Here is a 25,150-nt window from a genome sequence, read left to right as displayed (position 1 = left end):
GGGTGCCAAAAGAAGACTTGAAGATGATTATGAAGACTGTGAAGGGGGTATTAGCTACGGATCAGGAATGTTTTAATCTTCTTTCTCCGTTTCCCGTAAGTTTACTTTTTACTTCATCTAGGAACATTATCTCAGGTACTGGTCAACCTAGAAGTCTGAAATTTTTATGACGTAGTGACATAGGTCCCTATTACATACTGAAACAACGATTTTTTAATTACTTGATTTACAAAAGACTTAGGGGTGATAGTCTAGTAAAAAGCGATGGAAAAAATTTACTTAAAAATAAATGTACAATATCTCTGTAAGAAAATACTTTGACAATAAACTGTTGTTTCAGTATTGTTGTAACATATGAATGCACATACAGTAAAATTTTTACCTCTCTGTCTCCAGTAGTTTGTGAGAAAATGTTCCCTATAGTAGGCATATATTAACATTGCGGGGATAGGTGATTCCGTATCCCCTTAATGCAAGTTCCATGTTCTCGATGACCCCCGGAAGTATCAATAGTCTTTGGTTTAGAGATGAATGAAAACAACTTGAAGGTCAAAAATCGACTTATGAAATAGGTAGTGCACTGACAAAGCAAGTTTAACATTTAATGATGCCTGGGGCCGCATACGTGCCAGCGAGCGCTGTGATTGGTCGAAAAAGCTCGCTCCGCGCATGCGTAAAAGGTTTCAGTGCATCTACCGCCGTGAGCCGGCGCACAAACGACCCCCGTATTGTTGCGAAACAGTCGATCAGAGAAACCGCATTCTCCGTCACTAAACTGTGTATGCTTTCTCACTTACAAGGGAACCTCCCCATCGCACCCCCCTCAGATTAAGTTATCTAAGTTGGCAGTGGATAGGCCTTGAAAACCTGAACACAGATCAATCGAGAAAACAGGAAGAAGTTGTGTGGAACTATGAAAAAAAATAAGCAAAAGATGCAAGATGGGAAAGATAGGCAACATCAAGGATAGTATCAGCACAGCAGCGCCGTGGTCCCGTGGTTAGCGTGAGCAGCTGGCGAACAAGAAGTCCTTGGTTCAAGTCTTCCCTCGGGTGAAAATCTTTATTTTCGGACAATTATCAAAGTTCAGGCACTCACACATAATCAACTTCGCTCTCCAAAATTCCAGGACATATTCAGATTTGCTTGGACATATGCAGGATTTGACGGTCTACACACGGAAAAATTTGAAAACGTTAAAAACATATGTTTTGACAGAGCACAGGGGAAACTGTGCTACTGTGAAACTGTTGCATTCATTTGTTGCGGTTTATGTGACAAACTCTTATGTTTTCATCACTTTTTTGAGAGTGATTATCACATCCACAAGAAAACCTAAATCGGGCAAGGTAGAAGAATCTTTTTACCCATTCGCCAAGTGTACAAGTTAGGTGGGTAGACAACATACTCCTGTCATGTGACGCACATGCCGCCACCAGCGTCGTATAGAATATATCAGATGTGTTTTCCTGTGGAGGAATCGCTTGACCTATGACCTTGCGATGTTTTCGGTTCCCATTGGAGGGGCACGTCCTTTCTTCTACTAATCGCACGGTTTTGCGGTGCGGTCGCAAAACACAGACACTAAACTTATTACAGTGAACAGAGACGTCAATGAACGGACAGATCATAAATTTGCGAAAATAAAAAAAAAAACTTTTCACTCGAGGGTAGACTTGAACCAAGGACCTCTCGCTCCGCAGCTGCTCACGCTAACCACGGGACCACGGCGCTCCTGAGCTCACACTGTCCTTGATATTGTCTATCTTGCATATTTTGCTTATTTTTTCATAGTTCCACACAACTACTTCCTGTTTTCACGATTGATCTGTGTTCAGTGTTTTAAGGCCCATCCACTGTGCCAACTTATAACTAAACCTGGGGGTGGGGGGGGGGGGGGGGTGCGGTCGGTGCGATGGGGAGGTTCCCTTGTTAGGAACCGCAAATGCAGCTTGGGAATACGACCTGAAGTAAAAGTACACATGTTTTTCACACGAAAAAAAATAGTGATGAATTTGATTTTCACATTTTTATTCAATAATTTTACTCATTGTTTTACACGATTTGGTGAAGGGTAGCCGCGGACCCCGGTAGAAAGAGCCGGCGGACCTCACACGTTGAGAAGCCCTGCGCTAGGCTTTTATTATTATTATGTTTTCGGCTGCCGTCTTCTCTATCTTGCTTTCCCTCATAGAATTGCGTTATAACTGACATTTTATGATAAAGGTGACGTGTTTGTGATACACCTTCAATGTGCCGTTGTCTTGAAATGGCATACTGCAAGTTATTGCCAAAATTAATGGTGTCTGCTGTTCAAGTCCTAGAGTATGTACATCTATAGAGTGAGCATAGTCGACTGCGCTTGTTCTCAACTTCAAACCGGAGCAGTCACGTGATCTTGGAACGACGCTGCTTGCCTACAATTTGCGTTAATAGAGAAACTTGAATACTACACACATTCATCTTGTTTTATATACATTTCCGCAAGTTTGAGTTTTAGTGGCAGCTATGATGCAGTATTGTTGCTGCTGCGGATGTAAAGAGAAGTAAGTGAAACGAGGACGTAACTTTTCATAGGTATGCACAACCAATGTATAACTGTAAATACCATATTGACATAAGGCATTTTATTTGTTGAAAAATGTCGAGACGCGGTATTGTGAAGTCTTGTATTGTAGAGATAATTTCTGCTAGTTTGTGGTCATTTGTTTACGAGACAAGTGCTACATAAATCTGTAAGTGAGTCTGAGTAAACTGCCAGTCAATGTATACATACTGGTACACGTCCATGCACAGATAGTTTTGGAAATTTGTGGTAAGTTCCTGTGGGACCGAACTGCACACATGCCCGAGGGAGGATTCGAACCTCCGACGGTGGGAGCCGCGCGGGGGAAGGTTCCTCTAGACCGAGCGGCTACCCCTCGCGGAGTACACAGATAAAATTTATGCATAACAGTCTGACAAATTTCCTCGAATTCAAGTAGGTTCTCTAGCCTTGTGTGTATCTAAGTATCTCTGCGTGTGACGGTTTCCTAGTGTGTCAGTGTAACGCAACTAATTAGAGCAGATTCGACAACATGATTCAGTGCAACAGAAAACTTATAAAATTATTGTTGGCTGGCACTTCTTTTATTATTCCAGAATTCGTGCGCTGATCTTGTATTATTTATTTCTGTGCGTAGTGTATGGTTTTATCTTTCTGTTGAGATGGCAAAAAAATGTTATAGTTATTTTACTTGTCTACAAAACGCAGAAACGTAGAAAGAAAAACCGAAAATAATAATGACAAGCATGTGGTGCAAATCGCTTACCATATTTACTGTGACAGTTTCATAGTTCCAAATGCATTGTTTTTTCGCGACACTTCGGCGCCGTCTAAAGTATCATTGTAACGTAATTAACAGAGATTCGACAATATGAATAAGTTCAACAGAAAAAGCAAAAAAAAAAATTTGAAACTAAAAAAATGTTGGCGGTCACTGCATATCTCGTTACCGAAAAAAACGCAAATAAAGTGGAATTGGAGCTATGATTCTGTGGTGAAAATGTTGTCTGTAGCTTATAGAAAGTTTCATGGTACTCAGAAGGTGATCTGCCTGTAGCAGCGAAGTATATCGCTCAGAATGCAAGTGCTATACGGGCTAAAATGCGCCGCCCTAGAATCAAATGGCTCGAGCTGCAAGCAGTGGCGGATACATACGGAGCGCCCCCCCCCCCCCCCCCCCACCTTTTCCGGGGCCACAGCATTGCCACCCGCGCCGCCTCCTGACACGGATTGTCCTATTGAGTAATTAACCAATTTGACAGGAATAAAAGACGCACAGAAGTCATCATTTAAGGAAGAGAACCATAACTGTAACTTTTTAATACCATAAGATGGCATTGTCTTCTGTATGTGTATAATGTAATAAAACTTTCATAAACTTTGCATGTGACTTGTTTTTTTTTGTAAAAGTAAAGGTAGCTCAAGATATCTTCAGCGCTCCCTCCTTGAGGTTTTTCTGTATCCACCACTGGCTGCATGAGATGTTGCGGACAGAATTGTCTGGGCATCCGAACGCTTACTCCTTAGATATCTATCTATGATATCAGGTCTAAGAACGTACACCACTACGGTCTAATAGTCTCTGACCCTAAACGGAAGTTGTATAATTCTTTCGTTAACGTACACTGACGAGAAAAAAATATTTTGACAGCTGCTTAATAGCTTGTTTGCGCGACTTCGGAACGAAATATATCACTGATTGTTTGTATCACGGATCCGACAGTTTGTTGGTAGGTTTGTCGAGGTATGTGCCATTAGATGCGTACACACGTAATAAGCGTAAATAACGGGCCGCTGATTCGGGTAAGCGGCGATGGCGCCCGATAATGACCCAGATGGATTCCATAGGACTTGCATCAGGCGAATTTGGTCGCCGAGACATCAACGTTGCCTTCACTATAATGTTCCTCAAACCACTGTAGCACGGTTCTGACTCCGAGACACGGACAATTATACAGCTGAAACATGACATCGCCGTCGGGGAATGAATACTGCTGGTCCCTTGCAAGTGCAGGAGAATGCCTCTCGTAGCTCCTACCAGCCTGTGTCCGTCTCACGCTGCACGTTTCGAGCCACCTCCACCTCGATGGCGACGTCTGTGGAGACGACTATCGACCTAGTGCAACAAACATGTGATTCGCCCAAAGAACCGACATGTTTCCACTGAGCGACGGCCGACTCCGACGGCCCGTGTGCAATGCAAATATAGCTGTCGATGTCGTTAGGTCAACATGTGAACACGTAAGGGTAGTCCGCTGCGGAGCTCCACATTCAACGACGCACAATGAACGGTGTGCTCCGAAACACGTGCTCTTTCGGGAGAGATGCCGCTGATCACCATCTATCCTATTTTGCAGAACAGACACCCCTCCGAACCCCACGTTCCGCGAACGGTCGTGGACGTCCAACTATTTAGCGCCCAGTCGTAGCACTATCACGTGACCGTTCGACCAGCCTCGACGATTTCGAGATACTCGTCCACAGGCTCTGCATAATAGGTCTAATAATCTGTGCTTTGACAAAGTCGCCTATCTCAATGGATTTCCCCATTTGCAGCCCATATCTTCGCTAGGGTGACCCCCCTCCCCAGCTTTGTGCCTGCAATGTCACCAGGCGGCATCCATCCTCGCGGTGGGGCAGCGGTCATAATGCTTTGGCTTATCGGTATATAATGCATGGCAAACAGCGGTGTTTTCGTTGAAACACACTATGGTAATCAAGAAAATATTAAGCTAGTACGTAATAGCAGATAAACAGAAGCTGTATAGCAAAACTGACGAGGCAGCTTCCTTACTAATTTTATCAATTAAATCATAGCATAACCGTGAATATTCAGCAGCATAGTCACTGTTCATTTTAATACAGTTCCTACGATTTTGTAGTATTTCGTTAATGTGTACTCTGACTCGGCCCACAATAATGAGGATTCTCTTTCTTGATGGAATCTAACAGAGCAAAATGAATAAAGGAATGACTTACCAGAGGACACGCAGTTCTATTGCATTGTTTAACGCAGCGCAGTGGGGCGGCCGTGATAACACTGAATGGGGGGTGCGAGTAAGCGAGCTTTTCAAAAAGAAAAAAATAATAATAATATGAACTCATAAACTGATTCATTTACTGAGAGTAAAGGAAAACAAAATACTTCTGACGTAATAAAAAATTACAATTCACGTTTTCTCTGATATAAAGTGCTTATAAACAGGGTTGTTGTCACTACTGCGTAGTGCTTTAAATACTTGACTTTTCAATACTAAATTAAAAATAAGTTTTCTAATTATTAGTGACTCCCTCGGACCTGCCGTGGAGGGCAAAGTTTTTCGAAGGAGGCTTCAGTATTAGAGACAGACAGTCTGAGTTCTTTTTCTTTGTTTAGCTGAAATTAAAATTTGGATTCAAAGCAGCCAACGCAGAAAATCCGGTTTCGCAAAGGTAGGATGTTGAAAATGGTAATACTGTAGGAAATGCCCTTATTTTCAGTGCAGAAAACTCATCAATCCACCCTGCCAAAACTTCAAAAAGCTATTTATTACTAAGACGTCTTTTGGCTTCGCCACTTGCCGTGAAGTCTACGAAGAAATCTTCTTCGGCAGTTGAGATGCCTTGGGGAGTATTTTCGCGCGTTCCCTGTACGACAGGGAGGAATACAGGGCCACCGATTCCGGTTTTTTCATTGTAGCTAAACGGTGTTGCGAAATAGCTATCAATTTACTTGGTCTTCGTAATTTATATGTTTTGGCGTCAAAATGCTCGAAACAGAGAAAGGGGGGGGGGTGTAAAAACGTTTTCTGTAGATACTTGCCGAATTTGTAACATTGTGCAGAAGAACTCCTCCATAGCCGGTCCCAAGCCCGGTTGAGAAAGGAGGAGGGGGAGGAGTAACACCTCGTTAAAAAACCTTGGTTCACCTGGCCCGGGTGATAGTACCTCGTGAGGGCCCCTTGGCAGGGATACGGTGAAGACCTCAACGACAGCGAAGGCGGAGAAGATGGGCTCCAGTACGGCGGAGCTGGCGGAAGAGGCACCTTTTCTCTTTGGGTACAAAAAGAGTACAAGTAGCGACTGAACCCCAGAGGGGCGGCTACAGACAGCGTCTGACTCATGGTGAGCGGCTGACTTTAGGCTGGGAATCCTACTGCCTATGTGGAAAGTAACGGGAATCTACCACATTACATTCCCAAGCAGTATATGGTATGTCTCTCCATGTGAAAGATTCCAGAGTTAAAACTTCCCCTCATTCGGATCTCCGAGAGGGGAACACATTGAGAGTAGACATATTTTGAAAGGAAGAAAGGGACAGTGAAAGGAGGAAAGATACGGATTGGAACATGGAATGTGAGGACACTTCTGCAAGCAGGAAAGCTAGAGAATGCAAAACAGGAGATGAAAAGGAACAGATTAGATGCCCTCGGTTTGTGTGAAATGAGATGGGGAGAGAATGGGGAGATAGAAAGTGGAGATTATAAACTCTTTTACTCAGGGGAAATCAAGAGTGGTGAAAACGGAGTAGGAATATTGATTGGGCGAAAGTTGAAAAATAAGGTAATGAAGGTACAATATATTGACGGAAGACTGATGATGATACGACTGAAGGGTAGTTCAAACGATTTGGTATTAATACAGGTATATATGCCAACCAGCCCGCACATAGATGAGGAAGTGGAATAATATTTTGAGAAAATACAAGAACTCACCGAGAAAGAAAATAGAAATGCCTGCATTACCATCATGGGGGACTGGAATGCAGTGGTGGGTGAAGGAAGAGATGAAGATACAGTAGGAAAATTTGGATTAAGAATAAGAAATGACAGAGGTGAACAACTAATTAGTTTCTGTAAAGAAAATTCATTAGCAGTGGGTAACACATTATGTGAACACCACGAAAGTAGACGTTACATATGGATATCAAATTTGAATAGGGAAAGATATCAGCTGGACTACATCCTGATACAAAAAAGGTTTAGGAAGTGTTTGAAGAATGCTAAAGCTTATCCCGGAGCGGATATAAATTCAGACCACAACCTAGTCATCGGAGAAATACAAGTGAAGTTCACAAAAGTGTGGAGAGGTAAACCAAAGGAAAAACTAAACATACAAAGACTCAAAGAGGTAGGAAAGGCATCAGATTTGGAGAACAGATTTATGGAAAAATGGCAAAGAGGTAGTGTGGATGAAAGTGTCAATGACACGTGGATAAAAATGAGGGAAGGACCCATGGACTCTGCCAAAGAAGTACTAGGAATTAGAGTATCCCAAAGCACCAGGAAGGAATGGATAACAGAAAACATGTTGAAAAAGATGATAGAGCGCAGAAAGTGGAAAAGTGTAGAAACTGAAGAAGGCAAAAAGAGGTACAGGAAACTGAATAATGAATTAAGCAGAGAAACTGAAGAAGCAAGAGAAAAATGGATGAAACAGAAATGCGAAGAAATAGAGAAAATGGAGAGAGAGGGAAAGTATGAAATGATGTATAGACTGGCTAGTGAGATAGTTTTTGAACGTAAAAGAAAGAGGAATAACATGTAAATAGAAAGAGCGGATGGTACTCTAGCAGAAGAACAGATGGCAAGAATATATTGAATGTCTTTGTAAGGGGGATGAAATGCAAAGCGAAATTAAGGTTAAAGAGGAGCAATATGTGCCGGAAGGTGGAAAGGGATTTACCATCTTGGAAGCAGAAGTAGAACAGGCGCTGAAGGAGATGAAGAATAGGAAGGCATGTGGAATAGATGATTTGCCAGCAGAACTGTTGAAGAGTCTGGGAAACAAGGCAAGAAAAGAAATAGTCTACCTCTGTAAAGAGATATATGACAAAGGGGAATGGCCTGAGGACTTCGCTGCAACAGTTATGATACCAATAGAGAAAAAGAGAAACACTAAAAAATGTGAAGAGCACCGAACCATCAGTCTAATTTCTCATGCAGCTAAAGTCTTGGTGAGAGTGTTGAATAGAAGGTTATATGGCAAGCTGGATAGAGGGATTGCAGAGGAGCAGTTCGGATTTAGAAGAGGAAAAGGAACAAGAGATACTATTTGCCTGCTATGAACTATAGGGGAAAGATATATGGAAAAGGGTAGAGAAATCTTTGCTGTTTTTATAGATTTAGAAAAGGCTTTTGACAGAGTTAAGTGGAACAAGCTGATGGATATCTCGAAGAGGAAAGGAGTAGATTGGAAAGAGAGACGACTGATACAGAATCTATATTTACACCAAAAAGTAAGGATAAGGATTGCAAATGAAATGCCGGAAGGAAGGAAGCAGCGTTGCACGAGGTGTTAGACAAGGTTGTTGCCTTTCCCCGCTGTTGTTTAACGTATAACTTAAAAGAGAATTGTTGCGAAAAGCTTAGATTGTTGCGAAAAGCTTACATGGGAAAAGAGGAATATGTATTGGTGGAAAGAGAACAGAATGTATAAGATTTGCTGATGACATGTTATTAGTGACAGAAAGTGAGCGGACAGTGAATAACATGCTCAAAGATCTGAATGAAGCTTGTGTGGAATATGGGATGCAAATAAACACAGCAAAAAAGCTTGTGTGGAATATGGGATGCAAATAACCACAGCAAAAACAAAGAGTATCGTCATCAGTACAAGACGCAGACTGTCCAGTATTAAAATAGGACAATCTACCATTAGCCAAGGAAGTGAATTTAAATATCTCGGAAGCACAATAACTTAAGACTTGAGATGTCACCAGGAGGCGAAAACTCGAATTGCCATGGCGAAGGAGGCATTCAACAGAAAGAGGAGATTCTTATGTGGCAAATTAGATAAAGGACTAAGGAAAAGGCTTGGCAAATGTTTTGTCTGGAGTATGGTACTATATGGGGCAGCAACATGGACACTGAGGCGAGAAGATGAAAAAAGGTTAGAAGCATTTGAGATGTGGATGTGGAGGAGAATGGAGAGAATAAGCTGGATGGAGAGAGTGAGTAATGAGAGAGTATTGGAAAGGGTTGGTGAGAGAAGATGTCTGCTGAAGGTTGTAAGAGAAAGGAAAAAGAACTGGTTGGGACATTCATTGAGAAGCTTGCTAGTAGATGCTTTGGAAGGATTGGTTTGTGGGAGAAGACTGAGAGGAAGAAGGAGATACAAGATGATAGACGACATAAAGGGACGAGGAAATTATGCAGACCTGAAGAGGATGGCAGAAGACCGGACAGCCTGGAGAACTACCACGTGAAAACCTGCCTTTAGGCAGAACACTGATGATGATGATTATGATGATGTGCAGAAGTTGGTTGGTCTGGAGATTAAGGGGACCAATTGCAAGGTTATCAGTGTGTGAGGAAGTCAAACGTGGACAATTCAGTTCCCGTAAGAAGAAAATAGAGGCTTCTGGAAAGCGGTGCTACAGAAAGATGGCAAAGATTAGAAGAAAACAAATTAAGAAGCTAGGAGTGTGGAATGCTAGATTCCCTAATCAGGTGTTGGTGGACCTACGTGAGTGCCAAGTTAAAGCACACCTAGCGTCGCAACAGAGCAAAGAACTAGTTGTTGCCCAATCATGGAATGTGAAGGATGGGTGATAAGTACACGAATAGATGCAACTTGTTGAGTTTGGGGGTGCAGACAGCGCAACTAAACAGACGTTAGTAGTTCTGAAGTTAAAGGCAGCTGTGCGGAGAACCCCTAATACACGGGGAGTATGTGCCGGAAACCATGGGCCAGTGCAATACCTAGGAATCGAGAGAAACTAAGAATACATATGCAGGACAAATGAGAAACTTATAGAAATGCTGCATTGCTGTGACATTCTGTACATATATGCACATTGTGCTGTCACCGCCAGACACCACACTTGCTAGGTGGTAGCCTTTAAATCGGCCGCGGTCCATTAGTATACGTCGGACCCGCGTGTCGCCACTGTCAGTGATAGCAGACCGAGCGCCACCACACGGCAGGTCTAGAGAGACGTACTGGCACTCGCCCCAGTTGTACAGCCGACTTTGCTAGCGACGCCACACTGACAAATACGCTCTCATTTGCCGAGACGATAGTCAGCATAGCCTTCAGCTAAGTCAATTGCTACGACCTAGCAAGGCGCCATCACCAAGTTATATTGAGATGATAATACTGTATCAACAAGACCAATGTTCACCAATTATGGATTAAAGTTAAGTATTTCAGAAGCTACGTACTTTTCTTTATAGCATTCATTATGTATCCTGTTTCAGACCTCACGCCAGCCTGCGTGAGTTTAAGCGCGTGCCTTTCGGCTTCCTCTCATTGTGTCTAGGCTGTCTTGTCTAGACACAACACACATAATCTGAATAAACCATGAGTCATGCTTCTGATATCATTCATTAACTACAACTGCAGCAAAATCACTTCGTAGTCCTCATATAGCAACCCTTGCAGTTCATTAAACCTGCCATGACGTGTAGTGTCAACAGCGAGGTGGTGTTATGGTATGGGAGTGCTCTTCGTGATTGCACTTAAGAAGCGCTAAATGCGGAAGAGTATGAACACATTATGCAGGAGACGATGTTGGCTTGTTATCAGCACGATAACGCACCCTGTCAACCTGTGATGTAATCGGTTATGGACAGCATTCTTGAAATGGACCGGCTTACAGTCCCGACCTGAACCCTGCGGGAAGAATGGGCTGCTATTCCTCCACATCTAGACACCTCATTACAAGTGTCCCCAGCTGAGTTCAAGGCATTATAAAGGTGATGGATGGACACACCCCATACTAATGTACACCAAAAGTTGTTGTTGTTGTTGTTGTGGTCTTCAGTCCTGAGACTGGTTTGATGCAGCTCTCCATGCTACTCTATCCTGTGCAAGCTCCTTCATCTCCCAGTACCTACTGCAACCTACATCCTTCTGAATCTGCTTAGTGTATTCATCTCTTGGTCTCCCTCTACGATTTTTACCCTCCACGCTGCCCTCCTATACTAAATTTATGACCCCTTGATGCCTCAGGACATGTCCTACCAACCGATCCCTTCTTCTAGTCAAGTTGTGCCACAAACTTCTCTTCTCCCCAATCCTATTCAATACCTCCTCATTACTTATGTGATCTACCCACCTAACCTTCAAAATTCTTCTGTAGCACCACATTTCGAATGCTTCTATTCTCTTCTTGTCCATACTAGTTATCGTCCATGTTTCACTTCCATACATGGTTACACTCCATACAAATACTTTCAGAAATGACTTCCTGACATTTAAATCTATACTCGATGTTAACAAATTTCTCTTCTTCAGAAACGTTTTCCTTGCCATTGCCAGTCTACATTTTATATCCTCTCTACTTCGAACATCATCAGTTATTTTGCTCCCCAAATAGGAAAACTCCTTTACTAGTTTGAATGTGTCATTTCCTTATCTAATTCCCTCAGCATCACCCGACTTAATTCGACTACATTCCATTATCCTCGTTTTGCTTTTGTTGATGTTCTTCTTATATCCTCCTTTCAAGACACTGTCCATTCCGTTCAACTGCTCTTCCAAGTCTTTTGCCGTCTCTGACAGAATTACAATGTCATCGGCGAACCTCAAAGTTTTTATTTCTTCTCCATGGATTTTAATACCTACTCCAAATTTTTCTTTTGTTTCCTTTACTGCTTGCTCAATACTGATACTGAATAACATCGGGAGAGGCTACAACCCTGTCTCACTCCCTTCCCAACCACTGCTTCCCTTTCATGCCCCTCGACTCTTATAACTGCGATCTGGTTTCTGTAGAAATTGTAAATAGCCTTTCGCTCCCTGTATTTTAGCCCTGCCACGTTTAGAATTTGAAAGAGAGTATTCCAGTCAACATTGTCAAAAGCTTTCTCTAAGTCTACAAATGCTAGAAACGTAGGTTTGCCTTTCCTTAATCTTTCTTCTAAGATAAGTCGTAAGGTCAGTATTGCCTCACGTGTTCCAACATTTCTACGGAATCCAAACTGATCTTCCCCGAGGTCGGCTTCTACCAGTTTTTCCATTCGTCTGTAAAGAATTCGCGTTAGTATTTTGCAGCTGTGACTTATTAAACTGATAGTTCGGTAATTTTCACATCTGTCAACACACTAAAAGCTGTCCGGGTTATTTTGATCAATTGGAGCGCGCGCGCGCGTGTGTGTGTGTGTGTGGGGGGGGGGGGGGCGCCTATAGTATATATGTGAGAAACGTATGCGGGCGAATGATACGGCCTATGAGGGCGAAGGTGCAGGCTCAGGCAAAGGATTAATTAAGAGAAAGATAACTGCCACGTCACGACAGAGCAACTGGCTGCCATTGGTGGACTGGGAGGTACTCACGTGGGGTTCTTGAAGGGCACCTCGCGGCCGTTGGGGTCGGTCCAGCGCAGCTGCGAGATGAGGTCCTTGTTGGTGACGTTGGGCTTGCACGTGAGCAGCATGCTGCGGCCGATCGGCTTGGTCTGGTTCTCGCTGTTGGGCAGGATCTCCAGCCCCGCGCTCTGGGCCCAGGCACCTGCAACACCCGGGTACAGGCGCAGCTTTACATCCCACAGCCGTGACACACACTTTTATAACTTAACGTAGACGAGTGGGAAAGACAATCGTTTAATGCTCGAATACACTATTAGCAGTATGCCGCTTGACGTAGTCACGCCGCGCCGGTTAAATATCTCTGCGTTAAATTGCAAAGGGATGTGAACAGAAAGCGCGTGTAAGGATAGTAGTAGAGAAGGTGAATGGTCGGTTTTTTTAGACAATTCTCGTAAAGTGCAGCTCATTTATAAACGGGACCGTATGCAGAACTCTATTGCGAAATATTCTTGGGCCCTGCGAATCTTTGTGATCGCTAGGGCCCGTATTTTAATTACCTAAAAAACCAGTGAAATATGCAAGCATTTATGACCTAAAACTTACATAAATACGACCTTAAAAATAAAATATGACTTAATAGAAGTCTATTTAAAGCATTCTTGTTAGTTTATTTAATTTTTTATTCGCCATAAAGTAATACAAAATTCACTTCTCAAAATATTGTAAGTATAGTTCTTTCTTTCAGTAGGGTTTGGGGCTAATTTGCACCTATTTTTTGAATGGCTGAATGTTTTATTTTCTAAACACAAAGCACAGTGGAAAAATCATCTATCGAAATAGTAAAACAATGTTTATATTTCTACATAGTTATTAAAGCGTTTCACATTATTTAATACCGTATGTCAATCTGCAAAGCTGCACTGGATCCCAAGGTGCATTTTCAGGTTTTCCATAGTTAAACATTTACGGTTGTCGCTGAGGATAGTTTTGTACCTGGAAAAGCTCCTCTCCACTTCACAAGACGTCACTGGAGCGTATTTGAAGGCAGCCAGGCGGGAGTTCAGCTTCGTTTCAGTATCTTAAAATGTTGTGGCATTCCCTGAATGACTGTCGCTAATTTTGCACAGTGTAGAATATCCAGGATTTCGTTGGAGAACACTTTGCAATTTGGTTTTCACTTTGGCAGCCACATGACCACTTGCTCGACCCAACTCACTCTGCACATGTTGCACAATACTCAGGGCCCCCCATAGCTGAGTGCCAACAGCTTCCAGTCGTTTGATGGCTTTTGATATGACTGAAAAATTGGCGTTGATGTATGTCAAGTTTCGAGACAACGTATCTGTAAAAACTTCTTTCACAATTCTGATAGCACTTGATTCATCGCTATCAAGCTCACAGAAGATTGTCTTTATTTGGGTGTAGTTGGTGCAGTAATACTCAGCAGCATTAAGCCAAGAACCCCATCGTGTATGAAAAGGTTTAGGCGGGAGGGGCGTTGAAGGTGCTTGTTCCTTGAATTTCTGCACCCTTAGCGGAGCCTTCACATGGATTTTCTTGCCACAGGAAATTAATTTGTCCACGTCAGGGTAATTTGATCGCACCTCTTCGACAACTCTGTGCAACGCATGTGCAAGGCAAGTGGCGTACACCATACTGGGGTAGAGAATCTGAAGCCCTTTGGCTGCTTTAGCCATATATGAAGCACCATCTGTTACAAGTAGCAAAACGTTCTCTATTTTCATACCATTCGACCACAGTAGCTTCAGAGAGTTGTAAAACAAAACTGCAATCGTCGAATTGTTTACTCTATCGAGAGCTTCACACGTTAGTAGGAACATATCTCCAGGGCCATCAACATTTGCAATACAGGGTGTTACAAAAAGGTATGGCCAAACTTTCAGGAAATATTCCTCACGCACAAATAAAGAAAAGATGTTATGTGGACATGTGTCCGGAAACGCTTAATTTCCATGTTAGAGCTCATTTTAGTTTCGTCAGTATGTACTGTACTTCCTCGATTCACCGCCAGTTGGCCCAACTGAAGGAAGGTAATGTTGCTTCAGTGCTTGTGTTGACATGCGACTCATTGCTCTACAGTACTAGCATCAAGAACATCAGTACGTAGCATCAACAGGTTAGTGTTCATCACGAACGTGGTTTTGCAGTCAGTGCAATGTTTACAAATGCGGAGTTGGCAGATGCCCATTTGATGTATGGATTAGCACGGGGCAATAGCCGTGGCGCGGTACGTTTGTATAGAGACAGATTTCCAGAACAAAGGTGTCCCGACAGGAAGACGTTCGAAGCAATTGATCGGCGCCTTAGGAAGCACGGAACATTCCAGCCTATGACTCGCAACTGGGGAAGACCTAGAACGACGAGGACACCTGCAATGGACGAGGCAATTCTTCCTGCAGTTGACGATAACCCTAATGTCAGCGTCAGAGAAGTTGCTGCTGTACAAGGTAACGTTGACCACGTCACTGCATGGAGAGTGCTACGGGAGAACCAGTTGTTTCCATGCCATGTACAGCGTGTGCAGGCACTATCAGCAGCTGATTGGCCTCCACGGGTACACTTCTGCGAATGGTTCATCCAACAAAGTGTCAATCCTCATTTCAGTGCAAATGTTCTCTTTACGGATGGGGCTTCATTACAACGTGATCAAATTGTAAATTTTCACAATCAACATGTGTGGGCTGACGACAATCCGCACGCAATTGCGCAATCACGTCATCAACACAGATTTTCTGTGAACGTTTGGGCAGGCATTGTTGGTGATGTCTCGATTGGGCCCCATGTTCCTCCACGTACGCTCAATGGAGCACGTTATCATGATTTCATACGGGGTACTCTACCTGTGCTGCTAGAACATGTGCCTTTACAAGTACGACACAACATGTGGTTCATGCACGATGGAGCTCCTGCACATTTTAGTCGAAGTGTTCGTACGCTTCTCAACAACAGATTCGGTGACCGATGGATTGGTAGAGGCGGACCAATTCCATGGCCTCCACGCTCTCCTGACCTCAACCCTCTTGACTTTCATTTATGGGGGCATTTGAAAGCTCTTGTATACGCAACCCCGATACCAAATGTAGAGACTCTTCGTGCTCGTATTGTGGACGGCTGTGATACAATACGCCATTCTCCAGGGCTGCATCAGCGCATCAGGGATTCCATGCGACGGAGGGTGGATGCATGTATCCTCGCTAACGGAGGACATTTTGAACATTTCCTGTAACAAAGTGTTTGAAGTCACGCTGATACGTTCTGTTGCTGTGTGTTTCCATTCCATGATTAATGTGATTTGAAGAGAAGTAATAAAATGAGGTCTAACATGGAAAGTAAGCGTTTCCGGACACATGTCCACACAACATATTTTCTTTCTTTGTGTATGAGGAATAAGTTTGGCCGTACCTTTTTGTAACACCCTGTATATCGGCCACTAATATGCGTAGTTTCATCTATCGACAGCCAGATCTTTAGCTCAGCAATAGTAGGCCTAATGAGTATTTTGTTGAGCACATCATTGTAGCATACGGATAAATAGTTCTTTCTGAGTGTAGATTCATCTGAACTGGATGTGTTGTGTACTTCTCCAACAACCGTCTGAAGTGTGGATTCTTCAGCTTTTTCAATGGGATGTTGCAGGACACCATCACCTGTCTGTTCAAATAACAGCGTTTGCCTGCTGTTATTTTCAGCACTTCGTTTCACACAGCTGCTGTGTTTAGCGGTATTACAGTGTTGCACATTAAAGCGTTTTTCTGTACTAACTTTAACTTCACACAGTTTACAAAATAATATTTTCCCATCAGTACTAAAGAACTTCTCTCCAAATTCTCGAACATATCCTCGCAACTTCAAGCTGTCGGAGCAATTTGCTTTAGGCTTGTTGAACAAGGCAAAGGCTGTATTCAAACTGGTTACTGGGAACACATGTGCGACTGCGATGACTATTACGGCAGAAACCGCCTTTGTTGGCTCTGAGAGCGTATTGTCGACTCTGCGCAACAATGTTTCATGTTCGCGAAACGACTGTTGTGGTACACCGAATTTCTGCTACAGTCCTGAGAAATAAAGCTGCGTACTAATTTATCTGCTTATCTTTCATAATAGCATGTTAAATATTGTCTCGTGAGCAACATATTCATTTTTTATTCGAGTGTCTCGTAAGATACGTGAAAAACGGTATATGCATTTTTGGAAAAGGTGACGGGAATATGACCTATTATATTAAAAGTTAGCCGCAATATGACCTATTACTAAAATTTGTTGAAATATGACTTTATTTTAGGGTGACCAAATTATTTTCTGTGAAAACCGGGACACATTCACCCAGGTGTCAATGGACACCTCATTCCACATGTACCCACGTTTCTTAATTTTAAATATTAATGTTTTGTTGACACATTTTGGTTGGTTCAAATGGCTCTGAGCACTATGGGACTTAAAAGCTGAGGTCATCAGTCCCCTAGAACTTAGAACTACTTAAACCTAACTAACCTAAGGACATCACACACATCCGAGGCAGGATTCGAACCTGCGACGTAGCGGTCGCGCGGTTCCAGACTGAAGCGCCTAGAACCGCTCGGCCACTCCGGCCGGCGATACATTTTGTTAACCCGATTATTATAACTAATAAGAGGATACAAAAGATTGATATAATCTAGATTATCCGTATAATTAATGACATTTAATAAACGTATACAGTGATAAAGAAATGTATTACGATTTTACAAAATTTTACAGCCATTCAACTTTTAATCAATAAATATTAACATGAGCTTTAATATTACTGAGCACTTGTAGATGGGAATGACTGTCCTTGGAGAAAAGGGTATTCTTCACTGCCTCCAGCCTTCTTGATCATGTCTTTGTTCTTTGAGACACAGTGATAAAACTCGGCACAATCCATTTTGTAGTTGTACAGGATCTGCAGGATTGCTTCAAGAGAGTCCACCTCCATTCTGTTTCTTTCATCAGTCCACTGGATATTCATGAACGAAAATATTCTTTCCACATTGGCATTATGGGTTGGGATAACAAAGAAATACCTTGCAATTATTACCAGCTTTTAAAAAAACTCACCCACTTCTCATGACATTCCAATGGTGATTTTTTTTTTTTTTTCATTCCACTTGTGAAGACTGACTTCAACAAAATTTGTCAGTATGCCGAACTGATCAAAGAGAATGGAATCACCGATTTCAATCTCTTTACTCTTCAAATAAGAAACTGTCTCTTCAACACTTTGCCATTTTGGCACTCTCTTCAGTAACATCCAATCAAACACCGGCGATGAGGGTAAATCCGAGGCGCTCCACTTGCTGAGATATTCTACACAAGTGTCATAAAACTTGTTAACTTCTTCTCTAAAACTCCTTTCCGCTGCTTCTGATACTTCTGCTATTTTAAGGGCAGATTTAACATTAAAAGAAATGACCTGCTGTTCTCTCCTCTTAGTAACAGTTTCCAGAGTATTTTTCAAAATATCATTTACCTCTATTACACTTTTCGTGCTTCCCTCAATTTCCTTTATCCCATGCTGCAAAGTGCTAAGATGACTGTGAATGAACCATAAGTAGGCTTTACTTAAGGAGTTACTGAAAAACTGAATCAATATTTTGGGGGCTTTGTCTTCATTTAGGAAAAAATCTTTTAACGGTTCAAACAGGCGGATTACTCTTTTAACTGCTGGAAACAGTGATAACCAGCGAGTTTTCGAGTGACACATTACATTCATATATTAAATTCCCACATAATCACATAACTCTTTAAGCCTCTCTGTTCTAACAGTATATATGTAAAAGTGTGAGTATACCTTCATGACGATAGTTTTAACATCACAGCTTAAACTGTCAGCAAATGTCTGCACGCTATTCTATAAAACATGTGCAGGGCACCCTTTGCCTTCAATGTTTTCATGCAATGTTGCCCCTAATTTGGCAAATACGTTGCATTTGCCTTGTTTTTTAGTTCTTGCTGAACTAAAATTTTTTCCAATGGAAGAATCATCAAACATAATGCTGTTAAGCTTATTAGTACAATCACTAGATCTATAAGTTTGGTGATGTTTTACCGTGCGGTAGGCTAGTGTAAGCTCGGCTGCTCGAACTTTCGTCTCTTCACTTGACTGATGTTTCACAAAATAATTTTGTAAAATTTTACTGCAGCTCGGTGCACTGTATCTGTTAACGCGTTTCTTTGACCTGATGTGATCAACTATGTCGGAACGTCCACCATGACTTATACTAATAAAACAGTTACATACAGAACACTCTTCTTCGTAATCAAAACGACCTTTCTTAATGGAATTCCATTCCTTGGAATAACAGTCTCTGAACTTGCAGGCACGTTTCGGCATTGCGTTTCACAGTACTGCAGCAATAATACCACTAACATGAGAAAAAACAAAAGCATCTGGACACCTATTAGTAGACGACCCTTCGTCTTTACGGCGCCTTGAACTCTGCTGGGGATACTTGCAATGAGGCGTCTGCGTGTCTGCAGAGGAACGGCAATCCATTCTTCTTCGAGAGTCGAAGCTAGAAAAGGTACTGGCGTTGGACGCTGGGGGCTGGAGTGAACTCGACGTTCTAACTCATCTCAAAGGTGTTCCACTGGCAAACGTAGGCTTCCGCGGCCGTTGTCACAGTCAACAAAATTCTTCAAGGTATGTGACCGACGTTTCGGCCATTTTCAACAGTGACTGTCAGACTACCCTTACCTCCCATCACAGTTATTCTTCAGCTGCTGCGTAGTTGAAACAATTCGGCCACCAATCACGCACTATTGTAAACTAACACATCTGGGGCGCTAAATGAAAGTTAAATAGTTCCTTCTACACCTACAATTACATTCATACTCTGCAAGCCACCTGACGGTGTGTGGCAGGGGGTACCTTGAGTACCTCTATCGGTTCTCCCTTCTATTCCAGTCTCGTATTGTTCGTGGAAAGAAGGATTGTCGGTATGCTTCTGTGTGGGCTCTAATCTAAGAATGGCTCTGAGCACTATGGGACTTAACATCTATGGTCATCAGTCCCCTAGAACTGAGAACTACTTAAACCTAACTAACCTAAGGACATCACAGAACACCCAGTCATCACGAGGCAGAGAGGGCTCTAATTTCTCTGATTTTATCCTCGTGGTCTCTTCGCGAGATATACGTAGGAGGGAGCAATATACTGCTTGACTCTTCGGTGAATGTATGTTCTCGAAACTTCAACGAAAGCCCGTACCGAGCTACTGAGCGTCTCTCCTGCAGAGTCTTCCACTGGAGTTTATCTGTCATCTCCGTAACGCTTTCGCGATTACTAAATGATCCTGTAACGAAGCGCGCTGCTCTCCGTTGGATCCTCTCTATCTCTTCTATCAACCCTATCTGGTACGGATTCCACACTGCTGAGCAGTATTCAAGCAGCGGGCGAACAAGCGTACTGTAACCTACTTCCTTTGTTTTCGGATTGCATTTCCTTACGATTCTTCCAATGAATCTCAGTCTGGCATCTGCTTTACCGACGATCAACTTTATATGATCATTCCATTTTAAATCACTCCTAATGCGTACTCCCAGATAATTTATGGAATTAACTGCTTCCAGTTGCTGACCTGCTATTTTGTAGCTAAATTATAAGGGATCTATCTTTCTATGTATTCGCAGCACATTACACTTTTCTACATTGAGATTGAATTGCCATTCCCTGTACAATGCATCAATTCGCTGCAGATCCTCCTGCATTTCAGTACAATTTTCCACTGTTACAACCTCTCGATATACCATAGCATCATACGCAAAAAGCCTCAGTGAACCTCCGATGTTATCCACAAGGTCATTTATGTATATTGTGAATAGCGGTCCTACGACACTCCCCTGCGGCACACCTGAAATCACTCTTACTTCGGAAGACTTCTCTCCATTGAGAATGACATGCTGCGTTCTGTCATCTAGGAACTCCTCAATCCAATCCCACAATTGGTCTGATAGTCCATATGCTCTTACTTTGTTCATTAAACGACTGTGGGGAACTGTATCGAACGCCTTGCGGAAGTCAAGAAACACGGCATCTACCTCGGAACCCGTGTCTATGGCCCTCTGAGTCTCGTGGACGAATAGCGCGAGCTGGGTTTCACACGACCGTCTTTTTCGAAACCCATGCTGATTCCTACAGAGTAGATTTCTAGCCTACAGCAAAGTCATTATACTCGAACATAATACGTGTTCCAAAATTCTACAACTGATCGACGTTAGAGATATAGGTCTATAGTTCTGCACATCTGTTCGACGTCCCTTCTTGAAAACGGGGATGACCTGTGCCCTTTTCCAATCCTTAGGAACGCTACGCTCTTCTACAGACCTACGGTACGCCGCTTCACTAATAAAGTGTTTGCGCTTCTCCCTCAACCAGCTCCTCAATTTGCCTCACAAGGGCTGGGTGCTCCCTGCTTGCTAACAGCGCAGACCGGAAGGTCACCCATCCAAGACAGCGACAGCGCCTATCTTCGGTGATCTGACGGGAACCGGTGTTACCACTGCGGCAAGGCCGTTGGCGTGTTTCTGTCTTACATGTGTTAACTGTGTACTCCTAATTTCTGTCTTTAGCTCGTACATGACACTAACCCACATACCATAACAGCAGCTCCTGACAAGGGAACCTCCCCATCGCACCCCCCTCAGATTTAGTTATAAGTTGGCACAGTGGATAGGCCTTGAAAAACTGAACACAGATCAATCGAGAAAACAGGAAGAAGTTGTGTGGAACTATGAAAAAAATAAGCAAAATATACAAACTGAGTAGTCCATGTGCAAGATAGGCAACATCAAGGAGAGTGTGAGCTCAGGAGCTCCTTGGTCCCGTGGTTAGCGTCAGCAGCTGCGCAACGAAGAGGTCTTTGGTTCAAGTCTTCCCTCGAGTGAAAAGTTTACTTTCTTTATTTTCGGAAAGTTATGATCTGTCCGTTCGTTCATTGACGTCTCTGTTTACTGTAATAAGTTTAGTGTACGTGATTTACGACCGCACCGCAAAACCGTGCGATTAGTAGACGAAAGGACGTGCCTCTCCAATGGGACCCGAAAACATTTGATCGCAAGGTCATAAGTCAACCGATTCCTCCACAGGAAAACACGTCTGATATATTCTATACGACACTGGTGACGGCATGTGCGTCACATGACAGGAATATGTTGTCGACCCACCTAACTTGTACATTTGGCGAATGTGTAAAATGATTTTTCTACCTTGCCCGATTTAGGTTTTGTTGTGGATGCGATAATCACTCCCAAAAGACGGACAGATAATAATTGTCTGAAAATAAAAAATTAAATTTTCCACTTGAGGGAAGACTTGATCCAAGGACCTCTCGTTCCGTAGCTGCTCACGCTCACCACAGGACCACGGCGCTCCTGACCTCACACTCTCCTTGATGTTGCATATCTTGCGCATCAACTACTCAGTTTGTATATTTTGCTTTTTTTTTCATAGTTCCAACAACTTCTTCCTGTTCTCTCGATTGATCTGTGTTCAGTTTTTCAAGGCCTATCCACTGTGCCAACTTATAACTAAATCTGAGGGGGATGCGATGGGGAGGTTCCCTTGTGAGTACTTCACTGTTGGCACTACACATGATGGTAAGTATCCCTTCTATTGCACTGCTACTGGATGATGCGTCGTGATTCACTCTCTCCTAATCCTCTGGCGTCGCTCATTGAACCAACTCCGCCGCGCGGGATTAGCCCAGCGGTCTAAGGCGCTGCAGTCACGGACTCTGCGGCTGGTCCCGGCGAAGATTAAAGTCCTCCCTCGGACATGGGTGTGTGTGTTTGTCCTTAGGATAATTTAAATTAAGTAGTGTGTAAGCTTAGGGACTGATGACATTAGCAGTTTAAGTCCCTTAAGATTTCACACACATTTGAACCATCCCAAACGTCGATTTGCACAGAATAGAAACCATCAGACCTGTTACAGATATTGATGAGTCTTAGATATTTTGACGAGAAGCCTTTCCTGAGCACCTGGCTACCGGCTTTTCATGCGACTTGTTGTTTTGGAGGGCGGAAAACCACAGCCAAACTTCGACATTTTTTCAAAGAAAATTCCGCACTGGCTGTATGAATGATTTTTATTAAATTGCGACCGGTTTCGCACCACTTGTCGGTGCATCCTCAGGCAATCTGTACAAAAGACGGCATTAATTTACATTACCAAGTATGATGCCGAACCTTTCACAAATTGTAATGAGTCTGCTATGTCATTTAATGTTCGTTTACGTAGGTAGGCCAAACGTACGGAGAAGTTCGATTATACCGACCCGTTTTTGGTTAGTCATTGGTCGCGTGCGAAGTTCACTGAGAAGAACTGGGAAGCGTTTCAGCAAAATCGGAAGGAACGTCGCGAGCTATCGCATTGTGAATTGTATTCCAATTTCGGCCAGTCAGTCGGGCCGTGTCCGCTGCCGCGTGGCTCCTCTCAGCTTGCACGGTGCATGTTCTGATATGTTTACGTGGCCCTAATTCCGTTTGTTCATGCTAATGTTCCGCTTTTCGTCGTTCGTGTTTAGGGGAATTTTATCAGCATCGTATTTTGTTTTTATTTTCTAGTCATTGCCGTTCCCATCATTTAAAAAAAAATTTAAAAAGATTTTTAAATTTTAACTACCGCTTTCACCAGATGACGGTATATTGGACGTGAATAGTGGGGAGTGGCTACAGTGCAATGTTCAACGTTACTGTATTATAAATAGCGTATGTGAGTACTTTCTTGTTTCATTCAAAAAACTGGCTATTTAAAAGTTTAATTTACACCTCAGAATTGGGGGATCGAACGGTTTATACGAGCTGTTATTATATTATTTTTTGTACAGACTGCCTGAGGATGCACTGATAAGTGGTGCGAAACCGGTCGCAGTTTTAATAAAAATCATTCATACATCCAGTGCGGAATTTTCTTTAAAAAATTTTCATGTGACTGCCTGTAGGTTCCGAGAAAATCGATATTGAAATTTTATGCGTATGCCCTGTACGTGTAGCATTTGCCATGTTTCGACCTAGACAACGTAGTGCAGCGGGAAGGCTCGCGGTTACCACGCTGGCTGTGTGGTTTCAAATCCTCGCCGTCTACTTCTTCTTTCTACAGTTTCATCGCACAGAATACTATTTATTAGTATATGTCATGAAAAATTACACAAAAATGAACATTTCCGCCGTAATAATTTCACTAATGTATCAACTATTACAGCAAACTTTCTTCAAATGTGTTCCGTTTGTTGCAGAATATATTGAAGAATCGTTGTACTCGGTATCGGACTAGATCAGAATTCCGGATGCTATTTGCCATAGACGCAACCGAAACACAAAGTCGTAGAGCACCACGCACTTTTAATTAAAGCTACTGCCTTGCAAGCAAACGGATTTTTCAGAAAATATACCGGAAAAAAACAGTTCGTTTTGATTCAAAAAGATTGTTCTTTCTTCGATCAACCTCGATGCGAACAACGCGTATTTGATGATTCCTGTGAAAGCACGTGCACAAACTGATGAAGAATTAGAGAATGTACTTTTATGGATCTTTTCCTAGACGCGATGAAGTAGCAATTAAAAAAGAAATCACAAGCACGATTTATAGCCCGCAAAAACTTCTCATAAGCTAGTTAAGTCCCTGCGCACAGTTACTGTACTCGATGGACTGCTGGTAGCAAGAGTCAATCCTTTCAAGCGATTTTTACAACCACCCTCCCCAATTATCGACGATCTCTGTCTATCAGTGCACGAGGTCTACTCGGTCTTGGGTTACCTGCGTTTCCACTTCACAGTTACATCACAGACAGTCGACTTGGGCAGCTTTAGAGGGGCCATATGTCCCTGACAGGGTTGTTACTCTGGTGACACGCAATGACTAGCATGCGTTTGAAGTCGCTGCGCGCTCCTGGCAGAGGCATTCTGCTGTCACCGCCCCCTCTACTGACCACACAAGGCTACCCGCCTGATTTTATTCTGTGCATCCGCCTCTCGTACCATATAAGCCCCGTATTTACTACGACGCTGGCAGCGGACTACTAGATTCGGCGCCGCGTCTTTCAGCTCGAGGTGTTTCGGCGCCGCTGCCTCGTCTTCGGCAAGTGTGTGACGTTGAGCAGTGGCAGCTGTGTTTGGCGCCGGATGCTGTTCATTTGCAGCGCGGCAGTCCGGCACGCAGGGAGCGAGTGCAGCACACGAGCACGTCCCACGGGTATCCCCGCTCCCGACACGCAAGCCGACCCACATACACCCCAGTGTAGATTTCCCTGCGGCTACGCGCAACTCGGCGGCGTGTTGCACCCACTGCCTTACATTTCCGCCCATTTCGCTAAAAGTTAACATCGACTCACGC

The 25,150-nt window shown here is 43.1% G+C and overlaps 1 protein-coding gene across 2 annotated transcripts in view; it reads right to left on the bottom strand.

Moving 5' to 3' along the window:
- Nucleotides 1-25,150, bottom strand: part of LOC126425011 (fasciclin-2) — a 927,523-nt gene that overhangs the window by 150,220 nt on the left and 752,153 nt on the right. For both annotated transcript variants that reach the window (XM_050087916.1, XM_050087917.1), the window contains exon 3: nucleotides 12,805-12,979. In XM_050087916.1, the coding sequence (XP_049943873.1) occupies nucleotides 12,805-12,979 (175 nt within the window). The remainder of the gene's footprint in view (nucleotides 1-12,804; nucleotides 12,980-25,150) is intronic.

This window comes from Schistocerca serialis, chromosome 10 (genome assembly GCF_023864345.2).
Source record: "Schistocerca serialis cubense isolate TAMUIC-IGC-003099 chromosome 10, iqSchSeri2.2, whole genome shotgun sequence".
In the NCBI taxonomy this organism is placed as follows: Eukaryota; Metazoa; Arthropoda; class Insecta; order Orthoptera; family Acrididae; genus Schistocerca; species Schistocerca serialis.
The sequence above is the reverse complement of the archived record's forward strand: the minus strand, read 5'-3'. Positions and strand labels throughout refer to the sequence as shown.